The sequence below is a fragment of the Phyllopteryx taeniolatus genome, chromosome 19, assembly GCF_024500385.1.
Source record: "Phyllopteryx taeniolatus isolate TA_2022b chromosome 19, UOR_Ptae_1.2, whole genome shotgun sequence".
NCBI lineage: Eukaryota > Metazoa > Chordata > Actinopteri > Syngnathiformes > Syngnathidae > Phyllopteryx > Phyllopteryx taeniolatus.
The window spans coordinates 16482824-16501480 of NC_084520.1; the positions used below are offsets into that span (position 1 = coordinate 16482824).

The window sequence follows — 18657 nt, forward strand, 5'->3', positions numbered from 1 at the left end:
AAAGAAGAGGGAGCGCTGTCGCTTCTGTGTCTAGTCACTACGTGATTATCAGTCCAGCACATCTCTGTGTTTCCAAAGTGCCCTTTGAACCCCGCTCTGAAAACACCACAAACAGCCCACAACGTAGCATCAGAGGACGAATCTCAAGTGGTGGCGAGAGGAGCGCACTACATGGGACAGGAACTACAGTTTCAAGCCAAATCTTTCAAGTTAGGCATCAACAAGTAGTATAAAAGTGCTTCTGATACTACCACCGATGGGTGTTGTGGTAAACAGGATGCAGAGAAGGGAAAGGAATAAGCAGAAAACTGCAGGAAGTGACCTAGGGAGCGACTGGACGACCTTGGCAGCACAGCCTTGAGGATTAGGGTCATTGTTGGATGAGACCACAGCTGACTATTACATCATCATTCAAATTTTACTGCACCCAACCTACTCGCCATTGGAGCAGGAAAAAGCAGGAAGTACAGGGTACCATTTCTAGTACCTGCTCAGCTTGGGATCCAATTCGACCTGGTCATTTCCCCATCAATCTGACTAGTGACCGAGCCCTGTGACCAATAGAGACATTTTGAAAGTAATTGACAACCCTCCTAAAAAGGCTTATTATGTAGACTACTGCATTTGCTAACAGATGCCACAAGATGTTTCAATAAAGCTCCTCAAATTGTTTAAGCACTGAGATTCCACCAGAAGGCGCCAAAGCAATACTGTTATGACGCTGCAGCTATCAAATATCTTTAGAAACAATTATTCCATCGATCACCCATGGATTATTTACATCAAAAATGATTTTGCATTATTAAAACGAGAATACCAATCCAAAATATGCATGAGGTGCAGCTATTATTTTTGTCCACTTGCGGTCAGCATGCTCACGCCCTACACTGTCATATTTGACTTTGAACGTGTTGATTTAAAAGGCGGGGCCTAGCCTGGTGAGTGACATGGGAGTCAGCGAATGAGAGCGTGGAGTTGGCTGTTGTTCGCCCAGGTTAGCGGGCGATAGAAAATACAACGACGGCTGTGTCTGACCTTGTGGGGAAATGACAATATGATGTTTCGAAAGTAGGCTATATTAAATGAACTAACAACATTTCTTTTACTCTTGTGAGCAACCGTCAATGTGGAGTTGTGTAAGCCAGTTCTGTTTTTCAGTAGACACATTGCACTTTGTCATCATTTTCTAAGTGTAAAATGATCCCAAACTTTGGAAATGTGGTGTCTTTTAGGCACTCCTTCCTCCTGGCTCCGCCTCCTCGCCATCACGCCAATTTATGTCAAACTTATTTTCAGTAACATTAATCCGTGCAGAAAAATGAGGGCAGAGATTTTGCGTCGATTTATCCGAATACTGGTTGCAGCCTACTTTGACCCGAGCACAAAGCAGCAAACGGGTGCATTTGCAAATTTTTCTTTCATTTTTTTTGGGCAGTGGCAAACTTCTCTTTACATCTCTCTGACAGTCATTGAAAGCAGAGCATTATTTCTTTCTAAAGGCAGATGTTTTTTTTTTTCATACTGGATCTCATTAGATTGCGCAGCGCAGGTATCAAGCGACTGCATCCTGCTTTCTCTCCACAACGCACACACACAAAAAAATGCACGTCAATAACAAAGGCCCACATGTGGCGTTCCATCGAACAATACGAGACCAATCCGTCCCCCCCACCTTAGTGTCTATCTGTCTCCCCATCCTCCTCTCACACTCTTCCCAAAGGCTTTTCCCAGGCACTCGGATTCCCTGCGGCACTTAAAGTGCATCCGCTTAATCCATATTCATCACGGTGGCATTCCAGGACATGTTGAAAGGGTGGGACGCTGGGTTAAAGGTGTCTCAGACGTACAGTATGCAGGCAGACGTGTAAGAAATATTGTACACCCACACCGTGGACTTCTCAGGCTATCTGTGTGTTTATCTACCTGCCTTGCATAGACGTGTTAGAGGGCAGCTGGATTTCACACGGACTAGTGGGAAATACAGTGGGAATAACAGTGTCTTTTTTTTTTTTGTCGTTGCTGCCAGACAGGTCAGATGCTCCGACGTCCAAGCGCTCCCACCCATTGGCTGCCTCTGCGGGGGGAATTCCTCCCCTGGTGCCTTTGTCAGTGTAGCACGCTGACTCACAAGCAGGAAGAGAAAACAGTTTGGATCACATCCCCTCTGCGTGCATGCGCAACCCAACACTGGACGTGTAAAATTAGCCAGACTGTGAGAACGAGAAGATTGTGGGCTGTGGGACGATAACTTGGTTCGTTTTGGAGTCACATGCCATTACGAACGGCCCTGTTTGAGAATCGCGGAATGGGGAGTAAGATCTATCAGAAGACTACTTTACCCTGCCCATAAAATCCGAATTCTATCATGTGGTTACAGTGAGTGAAAACTACACTAACACAGGATTGCGGGGACAATGTTGGTCTTCAGAGGTAGTACCAGAGGACCGTTTCACACTGCCTGGCAAAGTCGCAATTCATCAATTGGTTCCGTTTGAGCAGAACCCGGACAGAATGGCAGGACAAAGTCACCCCGGCAATTTGAAATCTTTGCTGGTGGTATCAGAAGCCCCTTTTACACGGTCTGTTAAAGCTGTAACATACTTCCATGTTGTTAGGGTTTGTAGAAATAGCACCAACACAAAACGAGGAGTTTGAATGCTAGCCAATTAGAACAAGGCTACCTCCAGAAGGAAACAGTTGGGAGTCACGACAGCTCCGTCTCCCTGCCATGCGCCGCTACACAAACGCAAACGTCACACGCTTTGCTCGGCAGGCCGACTCAGCTCAGTTGTGCGGACCACTAAGCCAGATTAGCGGGAGGAAATGGCTCGCTAAAATGACATATTTGGGAAGTATGACCTAGAACATTTGCCGCCTCAACTAAATTGATGTCTACAGACACTTCTGAAGTCAATCCGGGAACTTTCCGTTTTACTTAATAACCGGCTCTACTCTTACCCTTCTGACCTGCCAATTTTTACAGACAGGCCGCTCGAAAGGCGCTAGCAGCTAGGTCACGGATTGCCATGGGGACAACACTTTGTTCAATGGCAAACATGTTATAACTCGCCCGTAAGGATTTTATTTACTCCAGGCACGCCTGGCTTTAGGAATGTGGGCACACGTTAGGAAGTAGGAAATACAAATATCAAAACCTGTTGGTGCCTACTGATCTAGTAGCTCAAGTAAATACTGTAATCTAGCTATCAGGCACAACCCCCCACCAGGAAGCAGTCATGTAAATAGTCCATAAGTACTGTGCTGTCTACACACATGGAGGCTGCAAAAGGAGCACCACTGCAGAGTTTCGGCATGAGAAGGTCACGGGGCAATCACAGGGATTAGAGATCGGCTCGTCGTTTTCACGACTCGCAGCGCTCCGTCCAAGGCAGCAGGAAATTGACGGATGACTGAACCCCATCGATTTTCCCCTCAAAAGAGCCTGATGCCCACGACCACGCGAGATAACGCTGAAGTGAGATGCACGCATACCGATAATCGGGCCCAGTTGGAGTATTTTTCACCCTTTCCTATCCAAGTCAGCAAAGGCCCAATTATCAGATGTCTCTGAAAGATTATCCTGAGCGATGATCAAGTGGTTCGAGGTGTGCCAAGAGTGATTTTTCCTCCCAATGGATAATCGTAAATGTTAAACCTGTTCAATATTTGTCGCAAATCCTTGTGTGTGTGTGACAAAAGTTTGTAACACCAAAGTACCAGATAAGCTAACTGTTAGCCTAGCTTATTGAGTTCTTTTCTTGTTGTTGTTCTACTGCTACTTTCTTCTTCTTTGTATATTTTGTGTGGTAATCGTGTACCCGGCTTTAGTTTTTATGTCGTCGAGGTGATCACTTTGGAATTATTTTCTATGATTAATTTGCATGCCGACGCAACGCTGTGCTTGGGTACGTTAACTTCCTTCCTTTTCTCGCAGACGGAAAAGGAAGGAAGTTGAAAATTGCATAAAACTCCAGCAACCTGCGAGCACTTGAAAAGCGGATGCGTTTCATTTGTCCAACTTGTAGACCCTTGGATCCTTAATTACGCTTATCATTTGTATTTCACACAATTAAAATGGAGCATTATGGCAATTTGGTAACAGCGTATTTTTTTTCATGTCTGATGGTTTTGAGCTGTACCTAATGTTGATTTGAAGAGATTTCATAGATGAAGTTTTTTTAATCCAATTCATTGTCATTTTTAGATTTTGTTAGTCATAATTTATTTATAATTAATGAACCAATGGTTTCATAAAATAACTGTCATCAGCGTGTATGGAAAATTATTTCACAATGTTATCTTAATATTCACAATAAAATAATTAACCAAGTATTTTATGCACAGGTGTCAAACTCAAGGCCCGGGGACTAGATCTGGCTCACCACATTATATTATGTGGCCTGCGAAAGCAAATCATGTGCATCGACTTCAAGTTTCTTGCTAAAATACCAAAATTGAAAATGTTTTACTTTTAAAAACAATGTGACATTGCAAGCATTTTTTGTTCGCAATACTCCTTTTAAAATAAATTGAACGTACAAGCAGTTTTTACTGGGTTCTGATTTTGAAACTAGTTCATAGTTATCCACCAATTTATTACGCAAGCCTACATCTCATAACATGAGGCGATCATAGATTTATATTGGTTCACAGTCATAACGGGCGCCCCCCCCCCCCCCTTTTTTTTTTTTTTGTTCTAACAACAACAAAAACAAGACACTTTATAATGAAAATGCTCCATGGACCAGATTAAAGAACAAAGTATACTTTTCCCAGCCTTGCTTTAACCTCATTAGTTATCATTACAAGTCCAGTGTAATGAAATGTCAATTATCCCATTTGTCTGCAAAAGTTACTGCTGGCTGAGTCTATAAAATCTTCCCTATATTTGAGTTTGTGGACATTTCTTGCGGCCAAACACCAAACTTGAAATAAACAACACTGGATGAAAAAGAGAAGTGCGATGGATTTTTGTGCAGCAGCCAACGACAGTGCATTAAAAACGTTTGCCGCAAGAATCGACGTTCTCGCTGTTAGTACTGCCAAAAAAAAATAAAATAAAAAAAGGTGCGAAGGAAAGCATTTGGCTAGGATGTGGGATGCTAAATGTCCTCATAGACAAGAGGATAAACGAGGAAAGAGGATACGACTAATTCCAAACATTTAACATACACGATTGCCTCATCGTCGTCAATGCAGTGACGTGATTGGACGACACACAAAACAGAAACCTAAACCCCGGCTTCAAATCCTCATCCTTGTTAGAATCCACAATTTAAAACCCTAACCCAGGCTTGAAAACACAATTTGACACCCGGGTCCCGACTTGAAACCTGCTGGCTTGAAACCTTTATTTGAAACTCTGAACCATGTTTGAAACCTTATCCCAAATTTGAAACCCTAATTTGAATCCCTTATCCAGGCTTGAAAACCTCATTTGAAACCTTAAACCAGGGCTTAAATCCCTAACCCTGGCTTGAAACCCTACTTTGAAATTCTAACACTGTATAAAACCTTAATTTGAAACCTGACCTTTGGTTGAAACATTATCCCTGGCTTGAAACCCTACCTAACCCTGGCCTGAAACCCTAATGCTGGTTTCAACCCTAATTTTAAACCCTGAAACTTGTCTGAAACGCTAACTCATGCTTGAAAGCCAAAATGGACACCCTAATCCTGAATTGAAACCCTAATGCTGTCTTGAAACCCTAATTTGAACAAGTAAAGGTTGAGCTATCGCTATAGCGCCACTAAACTGTGCAGGTAAACCGAGCGACTGATATCCAAGTGCTAGCATTAGCCTAGCTTCTACAGTATCACTGATTGGAAGACGGTGGCACGCTGGCGCTACCAGTCATTGAATTACTGGCACACGGCGTGGCGTAAACAAAATGTGTGTTCCCTGGAGTAGATAAAAAGATGTAGGTGGCCTTGGTATCGGTGGGCGTCTTGGCACCGGGTCTCAATCTGAGCGACGGATTACATCCCTCGACATAAACCTGAAGCCAAGCCCGTTCTCTTTCACATTCACTGACAGGAACAACAGAGACGCCATGTTGGGCTTCCTCAGGGGAGAAAGAGAAGAAAAAAATGTGCGGATTAGACGATCATTAATACCCAATCTGGATTAGCGGCGATCCCGAGGCCACGCTACACAGCTGCAGATTAGTTGCCCGGCAGCAGCGGCTGGCGGGAGACAATGGCGCTTTTTGTTGCTAGCGGACAACAAAAGGACGACTCTCTTCGAACAAGGTCAGCAGTGATTATACAACAGAGGAGGGCCGACTGAGCCGCCCCCCACCACCCAAACCCTCCCCCCACCAATCCCCTCGCCACCAAATCAGATGGGATTGGACAGATCACAAACTCTGATCACAAATGGTGCTTTTAATATGAAAAATAGCCCTCAATGATATTGTAATTTATAAAAACATACATCAATGATATCATTAAATACAATATAAAGAATTAAACAGTTTTTTTCCCCAAGTTTTGCTTCAATTCTACTGACATTGTGCTGCTTCTGGTGTGCATGTCTTGGCTACCTGGGGGTAGTATAATACAGACATTTATGAAGACGGTCACAAGTTACTCCTCACAGTAAGCCGCAGTAATATTCGTTCTTCGCAGAGGATAAAAACAATATGCCGATGTGTATTGTTATATTGTCTGTCTAACATCGCAGCACCATTGTTATTCATTAGCCCGTCCATGACGTTTTGCACTGATTGTTAGTATTTAACTGGGCCTGAGGCAAAGTTATGCGGTTGTTTTAAACACACAATGTGTAACTGTCTTTGTTTTATGTTTAGTGTGAAAGTGAACTTCAGCTGGGAGTGGCATGAATAATGTTCACTCCCTGCCAAACTAATGCTTGTTGTGAAGTGAGTTAAATTCACTATCACAGCGCTCATATCTCAACTTTTTGCTCACAAGTCAAATCAAATAATCGGCTGAATGGTATTCTTGTACGTCCAAAACTCAAGGAACCACTGCATATCAAATCAATAGTGCCCATTAAAATTAAACGAAATTCCATTCATCCGTGGAATTCAACCCTTCACTGCCACAGACGTATATATTCGTCAAGCACGTTTTTCACGTTTGTTGACGAGGGGTTCGGCCAGCTTGCCTGTAGATGGCAGCCGTGCATCACATTGTATTTGAGATCAGCACAACTTTTGAGTAGAAGGTAAAGATTAGGCATTGAATCTCGGCTTGTCACGACAATTGTGAGGGAGAGAAATGTCAACACGTTTAGGGACCTCACACTGGAACAGAATATGTGTATGTATGGTATAAAAAGAGTATGTGTCGCGGTAGAAAGAAGAAAGTTTGCTACGATCGTGAGAAAAGTGAAGTTTGTGGAAAGAATGGTGAAAGATGTGTAAAAAAGCCACTGAGGTTCAACTGGAGCCATGTGGGAGTCAGCATCATTCACAGCAGGTTTAATAATTTCACTCTATATATTTAAATAAATTATTTTGCTATCAAAAACCCCTTTTCAGTCTTGTTTTTCTTATTTTATAGTTTGATATTTTACAAAAAAAAAAAGAATATTAGTATCAGTCACTGTCCTGCTAGACTTGGTTCTTTTCACAAAGAGCCATTTTTCTTACCTTCTTGGTCACAAACTGGTGTTTGTGGTTAAACCAACCCATCCATGACCTACCGGTGATTAGTAAAGAACACAAAAAGTTGTAAACAAACTTTTTTTCTGGTGAAAGAAGAGAAACACCTTTTTTCATTTGGTAGCTACGGTGCTTTTGTATATTGTCAAAGAACAATATTCTGCAGGTCTAGAAAGACCAGTCAAAATGCTCTAATGTCTGGCAATATGAGGAACTCCACTGACTACTGGTAAAACCCTGGATCACTTAATCGTGCGGCCTACGCCACGGCCGGAACGGTCAGGACACCCCCTCGCATTTTTGCGAGCATTAGCATTTGAGGCTAAAGCTTTTTAATAATGATTACGTTCAATGACCACAGAAGGGTTTGCTTAGCATCTAGCGTATTTGTTGTCAGATTTCATTGGCGGCCGTGCTTGATTGCGACTTATTAGCAATACAAACACAAGCACTCGCGCCACTAGCCACCAGAGAATAGATTAGAATGCTGTGACAAGTATTATTTCAAGCATCAATTAATGAGATTACAGTATTACAAAGAAGTACTAGCTGGGGGGATTTGTTTGTTGTTTTGTGGGTTAGAAAGAGTAGAGAATGAGTGACAGTGGAAGCTAGAGGACAAACTGGAGGGAGGCAACAACAGAGGGGAGGGGACGGGTGGCGCTTTGTCTCCTCGCCACCAAAAACAGCAGAGAGGCTGCCAGTCAATTAAGCGCCAACACTTTAATTTGAATTTATTCAACTTTTATTGCTCACAGTCGCCACAGCGCGATTCAACCCAGACGCATTAAAAAAGGGCAATTAAGCTCTTTTCTTGCAGAGGCGTTGCTTTACACGAGACTTTAATTGGTCTCTGGTGAAAAGGTGGCGGGCGTTACAAACAGACGCACGTGTCGCAACGGGCGACGCTATTCGCTATTGGTAGAAATATTTAAATCTCAACTTCAGACATATTTCTATACGCTCTTTTGGTTAAACCACAACTAGTATGGAACTAGTCTTTTGCTGTAGCTCACCACCTGACATCTCTATTTTGGCCTGTTTTACTGCCGCTTCTCCTCTCCCTTTGAAAGACATTTGATAGATAAATGGCCATGTAAATAAACTTGGCTTGACAAGTTCTTGTTTTATGTTTTAAAGTAGCAAAAAGACACCCACTCAAACAACAAGATGCACTTAAAGCGCAACGATCCCGCGCTTGCCAAGGAGACTTTAAAAATGGGTAATTGATCCGCCGCAGCGGATGGCAGCTACTTCCGCCCTGCACAACGTTCACGTCAGCAGGTTGCGTGTAGCTGATGCCGTCAGACAGGGACGACCCCCGCACCCCGACACCAAAGGTGACGCCCAATGACACTAACCGCTAACAAACAGGACGTGGACCCCGACGAGTCTGTGTTAATGAGACCGACTGGCTGCCTACCTGAGCGCTTATCCCGTCTCCTACTGGGTTACAGCTGCTGCCCCCGCAACAAGGCGCACACAACACAGCCTGTGTTACCGCGACTAAAAATCTCAATATGCTGATTCAAGAGTAGGGAATGAGTAGCGACTGCGTTCTGAATCCTTCACTCATTTCCTACTCTCTAAGGATTTTTAGATTTTGGACTACGGTATGTAGTTCACTTCAGTCAAATGCAAAATAGAGCAATACTCAGGCCATTACTTACACCGATGTAAATAAAATAGGGCTGCAACTAAGGCTTATTATCATCATTGAAACAATGTTTCAATTATGTTTTCCATTAATCGATCAATAAGATAAAAAAATATCTTAATTGGCATCCTTTTATTTAAAAACAGGACATTATTTCAAATAGACAGTGAAGAAAATGCACAAACATAAATTGATTGATTCAATTACCGGTTTGTTCTGTAACATGTCTGAAAATGGGCTAAAATGTTATCATTCTTTTCCAAAGTAAAAGCAGATGTTTGCAAATGTCTTATTTGGATTAAACACAAACATAATCAGTCCCCTTTCATGTAGGACTGGAGAAATCTGAGAATATTTACTGATTTTCATCAGGCTGACATTCCAAGGATTAGGACAATTTTAAGTTACTGTCTTTAAATGATTAATGAATTTCAAAATAGTGGTAGGTTAATTTGATAATCGATTAATCAATTATTTGATGGAATATAAATTAGAAAACATAGTGTTAAGGTGAGTGTTATATAACTCGTGAATTTGTCTTGTCCCAAAAATCAAACAATACCCTGGAAATGGAAATTAATTTTTCTGTATCCACGCAATCGCCGATTGTGTAGCAATAGCAAGACTTCCGTTGCTGAAAAGTTCACGTGATGCCACTCACGTAGCTTTTGTTTTCTGCTGCACTGTGTGGCCCCACATACTGCACATACCAGAAACCGCCATTGATTGAGGGCACTATATCGGAGCTAGGGAGTGATTCCCAACACAACCGCTGACTCTAATTTTGTAGTTTGTGTTAGCAGTAAATATCCTGACGGACTCCAATTAATCAATAAAATTAATGAACAGCCCAGCCGGGAAATGAACCGAACTCTCGTGAGCCAACCCGTCCACGTGTTCGGATGCAAACTCCCAGCGTGCTTTGCGTCCAACAAAGCCGCCGCTCTCCTGGTCGTTACGCACGCTCGGCACATGCGGTCACGTAAAGGCTGCAAAAGGAAGGCGCGATTACAAGCGAGGCGTTTCCTCTCTCCAGGGAGGCCGGCGCATGATGATACAATCCACTTCCTGCCTGCGACGTTGAGCTTCTCACGTTACACTCACTGCCTTTCATGTCGGACGTCTGGACGCGTTTAATAGCACATAAATGCGAGTAGAACAAAGACACTGTGCTTATTAAAAAGACAAATAAGGGAACATGGATGCTAGCCCACCCCCCCACCCCCCAAAAAAAAAAAAAACTTTAAGCACGGCTCCTAAGAAAGTGAGTGCGAGAAGAAGAAGCGGATGACGTCCATTGAACTAAAGCATGAAATTGTGAAAAATATGATAGTGTGGCGAACAAGGCAAACAAATAGTGACCTGAAAGTCAAGTCAAAAGTGCTTGTTACAAAATAAGTCACAATCGTTAGATTTCTATTAGAAGCTAAGTCGTTTCAATATGTCAAAGTTGCTAAATTGTCGCTCTTTAAACTCTGATAATGTCGTTGTTCGGCCATATTGTTCCGACCTGTGGTCTGTCCAACTTTCTTGACTTGGTTTGCAGTTTCTTGGAGCTTGCCCTGACTGTCGGCCGTCTAAGCAAAAGGTTTCCACATCCTCACTCCGTGCCTCTTTTTCCTTAATGAGCTGCAGACAAAAGGTTGTGTCCATTTTGAACACAAGATTTTGGGACATAAACGTTGGCCACTACAAAGCAGACGCACAGACAGCCGCATGAAGCCAGCTCTGGGGGGGAAGCCAATTTTTATATACCGATATCAATCAGCCACATACATAACTGGTCCCGATTACGTGATCAGATCGGGACAATTGTAGTTATTACTGTAAGTTTTTATACAGTACAATACTATAGAGTGCTATTTTTCGAATCAAATACAGATTTTCAAAGTTTTGGGGTGTGTTTTTGGAGGACTGGAACGGATTAATGTCATTTCCATTTTTTTCAATGAGGAAATCGTATTTTTCGGGAAAATGTCTTTAAATAAATGAATAAAAAAGAAAAGGAAGATTCCCTTAGACACAGGTGCCATTTGTTTCAGCTCTGATAGAGCAGTCACCCCGGTCACACCTTCATTCCCTTGTTGTCATTAGTCATCATTCCAATTACCTGCTGGAGCACTGTAAATGCTTTGAGACGCAAAGCGGAGGGTTTGCATTTTGTGTTCAATCACAGGTGAGTGAGCGCATGCAAGCTTGTGGTTGAAACATGCCAGCGACAAGCTTTAGCTCGCATCCAGACGAATGCCGCTTCCGATTCCATTTTGATTGAAAGCAATTTATTAAGGCGGCATAACTGTGACACACTTTTCTTTTCTTCATTACTATTTAAAATGATGATTTATGCAATGTCAAGCTATTATTCAAATGACCACCACAAAAGTCAAGTGTTTTCTGATGCTACATGTGAACAAAAACTAGGCCGCATATTTGAATGCTGTCTGGAATTGTCGTGGTGTGATTTGGTGCGTTGGTCGGCGTTGTCGTTCTCAATCCATTTGTTTTGTTGTCATTTTGGCGCCTCACAATTTTAAGCAATTATTAAAATAACAATTACAATCATCAGCGCCTTTGTCCACTTTTTTCCTGACGCAAGGAAAAAAAAGTATGTACATTTTTTTGTACCATTCTGGCACCTGATAAAACCCCAAAAAAATCTGGAGGGATTGGCATTACCAAGGTATTATTTAAGTGACCAACATGGCGCTCAAGAATTTTAGCAGGTGTTTTCACAATTCTTGCATCCTGTCTTAGGTTTGCGACAGGATCCTTTTTTTCTCAATTCCTGGAGGGATTAGTGATATCTAGTTATTATTCAGACAACTACATGCAATACCTAGATGTCAAAACTTTTCCTGCTGTATATAGTTGTTAAGACTTTTTTTCAATATCTAGTTGTTATACTAAAAAAAAAAAAAAAATATCCAGCAATATCTAGTTTTTATTTAAAAAATACTGGTACTTCTTTTTGTCTTTTATTTATATGACCATTACATAGTCCTGATGCTACCTTTGAATAACAACTCAAGGGTGTATTTTCATGCTCCAATTCATTTTTTTTTTTAATGACCATTTTGGCAACTCCTTAGCAAATTTCAGAGGCACTAACGAGCTACTAGATACACATGTATTATTAAAATTGCTTCGGCGATAGTCAAGTGTTCAATCATTTATCAATAACAATACTGACACGTGCCTGAGACAAACCATAAGTGCATAATGGCAAGGATGCTGACAGCTAGCCGGGGACGTCTCGTCAAATTCATCGGCGGAGGAATGACATTAATGGCAACTTTCAACACACGATGTCGTTTTGATTGCTTTTTGGAGTGGACACGCGGCGGCGACGAAAATCACGATGAAATGAGAAAAAAGACAAACATGACGGCTCAGGATTTGAGCTGTAAAACAGTAAAACGCACATTTCTCGAAGGCGCCAAGTGAGCGTAACAGACAGGTGGAAGACAGAACAGAAAACAACACAACACAACAAAACACGAGCGCCACTGGAAGCGACGACAAATTGAATTCAACTCACCTGGGAGGCTTCAACATGTGTCCCTGGAGCGCAGCTTCTCGGAGGGGAAAAAAAGAAGGCGAGGCGGACATGGGAGCGTTCGGCGTGGCCGTCTGCCAGTCAGTGTGAGAGGAGGAGCCAGCGAGCGTTTACTCCAGCGAACACAAGTGGCCGCCATGCCGCCATCTTTCTATTGGGCTTTTTCCAAAACATGGTAAATGGTGACGCTTAGTGGCCACATGGAGTACTGCACCAACTGGCGGTTTCCGACTTTTACTTCCTGGGAGGACAGAACACGTGACTATGACGAATAAACACGTTTTAAAAGGATTTTTACACCGACCTCTACCATATATTTTATGATTATATATTGTAGGTCAATGTTTTTTTTAAATAAATAAAAACAATTCTTATTTTTTTTAAATACAAAAATAAATTCACAGTTACAAACCAACAGCAAATATTACGCCCTATGGAGCATTACAAGATTATTTAATGTAAAGACTGTACAAAATGCTTCGTTAAAATAAAATCACATTAAAATTCATCCATACTCGAAAAGGCTTATCCTCACTCGGGTCGCGGGTGTGCTGGCGCCTACCTAAAATCATACAATTAAATTCAGCCTCAAAAGCCTTCAGTCTCCACAACCGTATATGAAAATCTCCTCTTCAGAACATCCGTGCATACATTCATCGGTTCCCGACCACTGAGGGCCTTGGCGCGCATGCCGAGCTAAATCTTTGTTCAATCTCTATTGTGCTTTACGACCCTCCGACCCCGAGGCGGGGATCCCGCCACACTTTGACAAGGACTCGTAGCGCGATGTTATAGGCGCACTTTTAGAAAATTGTCACAGAGACATAAGAAACCTGCCTGATTACTAGCCGTAGACACGGCCCTGTCTGATTCCCAATAGGACGTGGTTGCTGCCGTGGCAACCGCATATGCGTTTCGCAGGATAATCAAAGGTCAGAGTAATAACCGTGGCTGTTTTACAGCCGTTGTTTCACTCCACCCAGGAAGATAACGCACACATGCAGGCAGGCACAATTCTTCAGTTTGAGACCCAAGCGAAAGCACCATGCCGTCCACAACCAAGACCCTGCACTTCCTGTCCAGTGCGCTGGTCACCTGCGTATCGGCGGGGATCCTGGGCTTCGCCATGTCCACGCCGTGGGCCACCAAGGCCATGATGTGCGCCCGAGACGGCAACGACTTCTTAAACGGCTCGGCCGCGGTTACGCTGGGGCTCTTCAACGGCAGACTGGAACGGGTGCTTTGTCCCCTTTTCGGACTACCCGTTGACTTTCAAGGTCGATACGTTTCTAACGAGAATATATCATTTGGTGTGCTAACATATATAGCAAGATAGCAACTTGAGAAGAGAAAGCGCAAAAGCAGATCAGTAAGGATTTGAGATCATTCCTTGGTGTCCGGTAATATTTCTAATGAAAACTGATAACATGCTCACAAGATAGCATTTGCTACGCCAACGTATAGCGAGTTAGAAACCTGATGCTGATCGATATCGATTTTACATCGTTTTTTGGTCTCTCGTACAGGGTGGATCCAATCCTAACGTGGTTACAGTCGGTGTGCTAACATTCAGCAACGTAGCGATTTGACTAGTAAAAATGCAAAAGCAGCTTGATAAGGATTTTACTGTACGTCATTTCCTGGTGTCGAGTACTCTTTGTAAGAAGGACTGATAAAATGTTGGTATGCTAACGTAACAACCTCTGTAGATAAAGTGCTGGTGTTGGGGACTATTTTAAATGAGATGAATAGATAAAATGCTAACATAGTAACAAGGAAAAAAAATACTTTTTTCATTTTTGAAAAAAAAATACTCACCCTGAACCAAAACTCAAATGACTCAAGCCCTATTGTTCAGTTCTATTTCAAATGAGAATAGCTCAAATGCTAAATGCTAACTGTTTGTAACATATAGCAAGATAGAAACCTGACTTGAAAAAAAGCCAAGGCAGATGGATAAGGATTTTTTTTGTCATTTCCTGGTGACTATTCATTACTATTTCCAAAGAGGATGGACAAAATGCTAACATGCTAAAAGTTTTTATGCTAACATCGAGGAAGACAGCAACCCGACTAAAGAAATGCTAACATGCTAAAAGCTTTTATGCTAACATCTAGCAAGACAGCAACCCGACTAAAGAAATGCTAACATGCTAAAAGTGTTTATGCTAACATCTAGCAAGAAAGCATCCCGACTAAAGAAATGCTAACATGCTAAAAGCTTTTATGCTAACATCTTGCAAGACAGCAACCTGACTAAAGAAATGCTAAAGTGCTAAAGGTTTTTATGCTAATATCTAACATGACAGCATCCCGACTAAAGAAATGCTAACATGCTAAAAGTTTTTATGCGAACATCTAGCAAGACAGCATCCCGACTAAAGAAATGCTAACATGCTAAAAGCTTTTATGCTAACATCTAGCAAGACAGCAACCTGACTAAAGAAATGCTAAAGTGCTAAAAGATGTGTTCATGTCTGCCGGCAGTGTTCCCCAAGTTGGTGGAGACCAAAGGCGTCCCGGTGGTGCTGCACGCCGTGTCTGTGTGTCTGCTGGTGTTGTGTCTGCTGTGCTCGGCCGTCAGCATCCTGATCTCGCTGTACAACAGCGTCAGTAACCCCTACGAGACGTACATGGGCCCCGTGGGCCTCTACACCTGTAGCACCATCAGCGGTGAGCCAAAATGTCCTTCTTCGGATGTCTTTCCCAATAGGCGCAACAGCACCCCCCGTTGCTTTGCCATGCACTTGACACCCTGAAAATGCATTTTACTTGGCTAAGGAGTTAGTTTTTTCCCCCCCACACTTACAGCATGTTTGTCCGTCGTGGTGCTCATCCTATTCGTGGTCAACTTCAGCGTGACCACCGTGGCGGAGGATGTGGTGAGGAGCTTCGACAAGAACACCCTGGTGGAGTTTAATATCGTCTCCTCCCAGATGCTGCTGGGCTACTACCTGCTCATCCCGTACGCGGCGCTGTCGCTCCTCGCCGTCGGCCTCATCTATATGTACGACCGCGCCGCCTACACGCAACGGCGAGAGCAGCAGCGGCCCACCGAGGACGCTCCCAGGGAGATCATGATGTACTAGCACCCTCCTTAATTGAGGGAACTTCAATTAACTTATTTTAATGACAAATTGCAGGTTGGGTGAATGAACTGTAAATAGTTATCAGGTTACTAGCATTTCTAATGAGAATTTACCAGATACTTCATTTGTGATGAAAATGTACAGAATGCTAACACGCTAACAGTTGATATGTCAACATACAGCAGGATAGCGAGCTAATTAGAAAGAGCGCTAAGGCCGCTCAATGATCAATGTGACGCAAGCTCCGGAGTTAGATACAATTTGTAATGAGAATGGATAAAATGCTAACATGCCAACAGTTCATGTGCTAAAATATAGCAAAATAGACTTATGGAGAGGAGAAGTACTAAGACAGGTTGATGAGGATTTTACATGCTAACATGTAGCAAGAGAGCAACGTATGGGGTGGAGAAAGTCTGGGCGATATTTCCTGGTGTCGGGTACCATTTCAAGTGCTGAGAACGGATCAAATGCTAAAATGTTAGCAGTAATTTTACACCAGCCCTTTAGTTGGTTACTAATCATAATGAGAATCAATGAAATGCTAACTTGCAAACAGTTTGGATGCTAACATGTAGCAAACCTGAATTGAAAGAGAGCTAAGTACTAGTTCAAGTGAGACCTGATAAAATGCTAATGTGCTAACATTTGGTATGCTAACAACATATTTAAAGGTCTCAATTAGAAAATAAAAGTGAGAAAACGTTAAATGACCCCAAAAAGTTGAGCAACTTTTCTGACACAGTTGGTAGGGCTTGTTTACTAGTTGTGCCATCGGAGCTTTTGGCATCCAGAAGTGCGTGTGACGTCACAAAGCACATAAAGTAGGCGTTGGGAATTAGGACATTTGATTGTTTAAAAAATAGAAAAAACAAGACAAAAGTGAAGGCGGAGCTTTTTCTCATCCCAGCTGCTGGCGTTGACATGGCATCAGGGTCCGAGGTGTCCCGTGTCCCATCACTCACCTGGGTCACCTGGACCGTGTTTGGACACGTCCCTCCTTGCGTTCCTCTCGCAACGCCTGCTAACTGCCTTCAAAGAGCCTCTCGCACTTCAAGGCAGCTGCGGAGGGACGGCGCAATTTGCTCTTTTTTTTTTTCTCGAATATGGATTATGTTTCGGAGGATGTGCACTCGGCCGAGAGGAAACGGGAAGCGGGTCACTGTTTGATCTGCCGATGTGGCAATTAGTCATCTGTTTCGTATGGTTTTAACACCCCCCCCCCCCCCCCCCCCCCCCCGCCCCCCCAAAGTAAGACAAATGAAGGACAAAGCTGCATACGGTAGTGGGACGATGTTGGACGAAGCAGGATGAAGCAAAAACAAAAAAAGCTAATTAAAGGTGAAGCAAGATGAGGTGGATCAAAGTGCGATGACGCAGGATGAAGTGGGACAAAGTAGGTTAATGAAGTGAGGAATAGAGTGATGGGGAATGAAGTGGGACAAAGTAGGTTAATGAAGTGAGAAATAGAGTGATGGGGAATGAAACAGCCCAAAGTCCCGGTCCATACCCTGGCTATTAAGTTGGAAAAAAAAAAGTTCTCTCCGTGAAGTGTGCACTCACGGCCGACAACGAGGCGCTCTAAAGCGACCACGCCAATCCAATTTCGGCGTGCAGGCATAGCTAGCTAGCTAACCGCATGTCGCAATTGCACAGGATACCCGGTGATGTGAATGCAGGCGCTCAAGTTGGTTATAGTGGGTAAGGGGTGACCTTTAGCCACGGCCCCAAAAAATTCAGGAAAACTGGAAAAACGGTGAAAAACAGTACAATACTATCACCACAATTGAGTACTATAGGGTTCTCAGTATTTGCATGTTTTCATCAAATATCGGTTGCATCACGTTGAGTCTGGGAACGTTAGCTACAGAAACACAGCTGACGCTGAAGATTAGCTCCATTGGCAAGCGGAACGAGGTCATTTTTTTGTGTGTGTGTTTATCAGAAGACCGTCGTGTGCTTCACTGTATTTGGTCCTGAACATAGAACTGATACTGTGTTCATTTGTACTTATTTTCCACGACGTCTGCCGGTACCGATCTGAAAATAAAGCAAAGCAAACGTCTGAAAACGTCTCAGCTCTTTCAGTGCGCCGGGGGACGGCTGCAACCACTTTAGCATGCACTTGTTTAACAGCCGCCAGAGGAGCCATTTTATCTCGCAACTCATCTTCTTCTCACGTGTGCACTCAAGTGTGGAGAACACCCCCCTCGCACTCCCCCTAAAAAAAAAAAAAAAAAAAAAAAAAAAAAAAAAACAATTGAAAGCAAACATCGTTAGAATCAAATCAGAGATGGCCGCTAATCTCTTCCTCTCTGGAAGCTTTCGGGATGAAATGAAGACACTATTATGTGATAGGATTAGAGATTTTCTACCTGTGAAATGTGATCGGGGCCTGTGAAACGGACACCTCCGGCTGCGGGGCGGGTGGGTTCAAGGGAGGGAGAATGGCGAGGGGGGTCGTTGGGGGTCCTTCGAGGAGAACGCTCAACTCTGGAGAGAGACGCGCGGGACACTTCATTAGGTACAGCGACTTCTCTGGACACAATTTCATTGATAAACTTTGCGACACACGACGCTGACGACTGTTCTTGGTGCCTTTCCCCCACACATTTATTATATACTATCTGATGGTCATATTATTTTTGAATAATGTTTTGCTATTAATGAACAAATTCTCAGACAAAATATATCAAAATAAATGAATAAACTTACATTTTTGAT

The 18657-nt window shown here is 43.0% G+C and overlaps 2 protein-coding genes and 1 long non-coding RNA gene across 4 annotated transcripts in view; 1 reads left to right on the forward strand and 2 right to left on the reverse strand.

The window, feature by feature from the left end:
- Window positions 1-12975, reverse strand: part of LOC133469664 (receptor-type tyrosine-protein phosphatase epsilon-like) — a 35359-nt gene extending 22384 nt beyond the window's left edge. The window contains exon 1 of one of the 2 annotated variants that reach the window (XM_061756985.1): window positions 12827-12975. The gene's annotated coding sequence lies outside the window, so the exon portion shown is untranslated. The remainder of the gene's footprint in view (window positions 1-12826) is intronic. The other variant, XM_061756986.1, reaches the window with a different exon arrangement.
- A 323-nt stretch (window positions 12976-13298) lies between these two features.
- On the forward strand, window positions 13299-18004 carry LOC133469668 (clarin-3). Its single transcript, XM_061756995.1, has 3 exons — window positions 13299-14121; window positions 15332-15517; window positions 15656-18004. Exons 1-3 carry the CDS (start codon window positions 13890-13892, stop codon window positions 15931-15933), a joined length of 696 nt encoding a protein of 231 aa, XP_061612979.1. The 5' UTR covers window positions 13299-13889; the 3' UTR covers window positions 15934-18004.
- On the reverse strand, window positions 17206-18425 carry LOC133469671 (uncharacterized). The gene is made up of 2 exons (XR_009785753.1): window positions 18309-18425; window positions 17206-18154 (listed from the first exon to the last, which is right to left on the reverse strand). It is a non-coding gene; the product is annotated as an uncharacterized LOC133469671 (long non-coding RNA).
- Between the last annotated feature and the right edge of the window lie 232 nt (window positions 18426-18657).

Coding starts and splice junctions, on each gene's coding strand:
- LOC133469668 (XM_061756995.1), top strand. CDS start 13,890: ATGCCGTCCACAACCAAGACCCTGCACTTCCTGTCCAGTGCGCTGGTC. Junction 14,122..15,331: donor ACTACCCGTTGACTTTCAAG/GTCGATACGTTT, acceptor GTCTGCCGGCAG/TGTTCCCCAAGTTGGTGGAG. Junction 15,518..15,655: donor CACCTGTAGCACCATCAGCG/GTGAGCCAAAAT, acceptor CCACACTTACAG/CATGTTTGTCCGTCGTGGTG.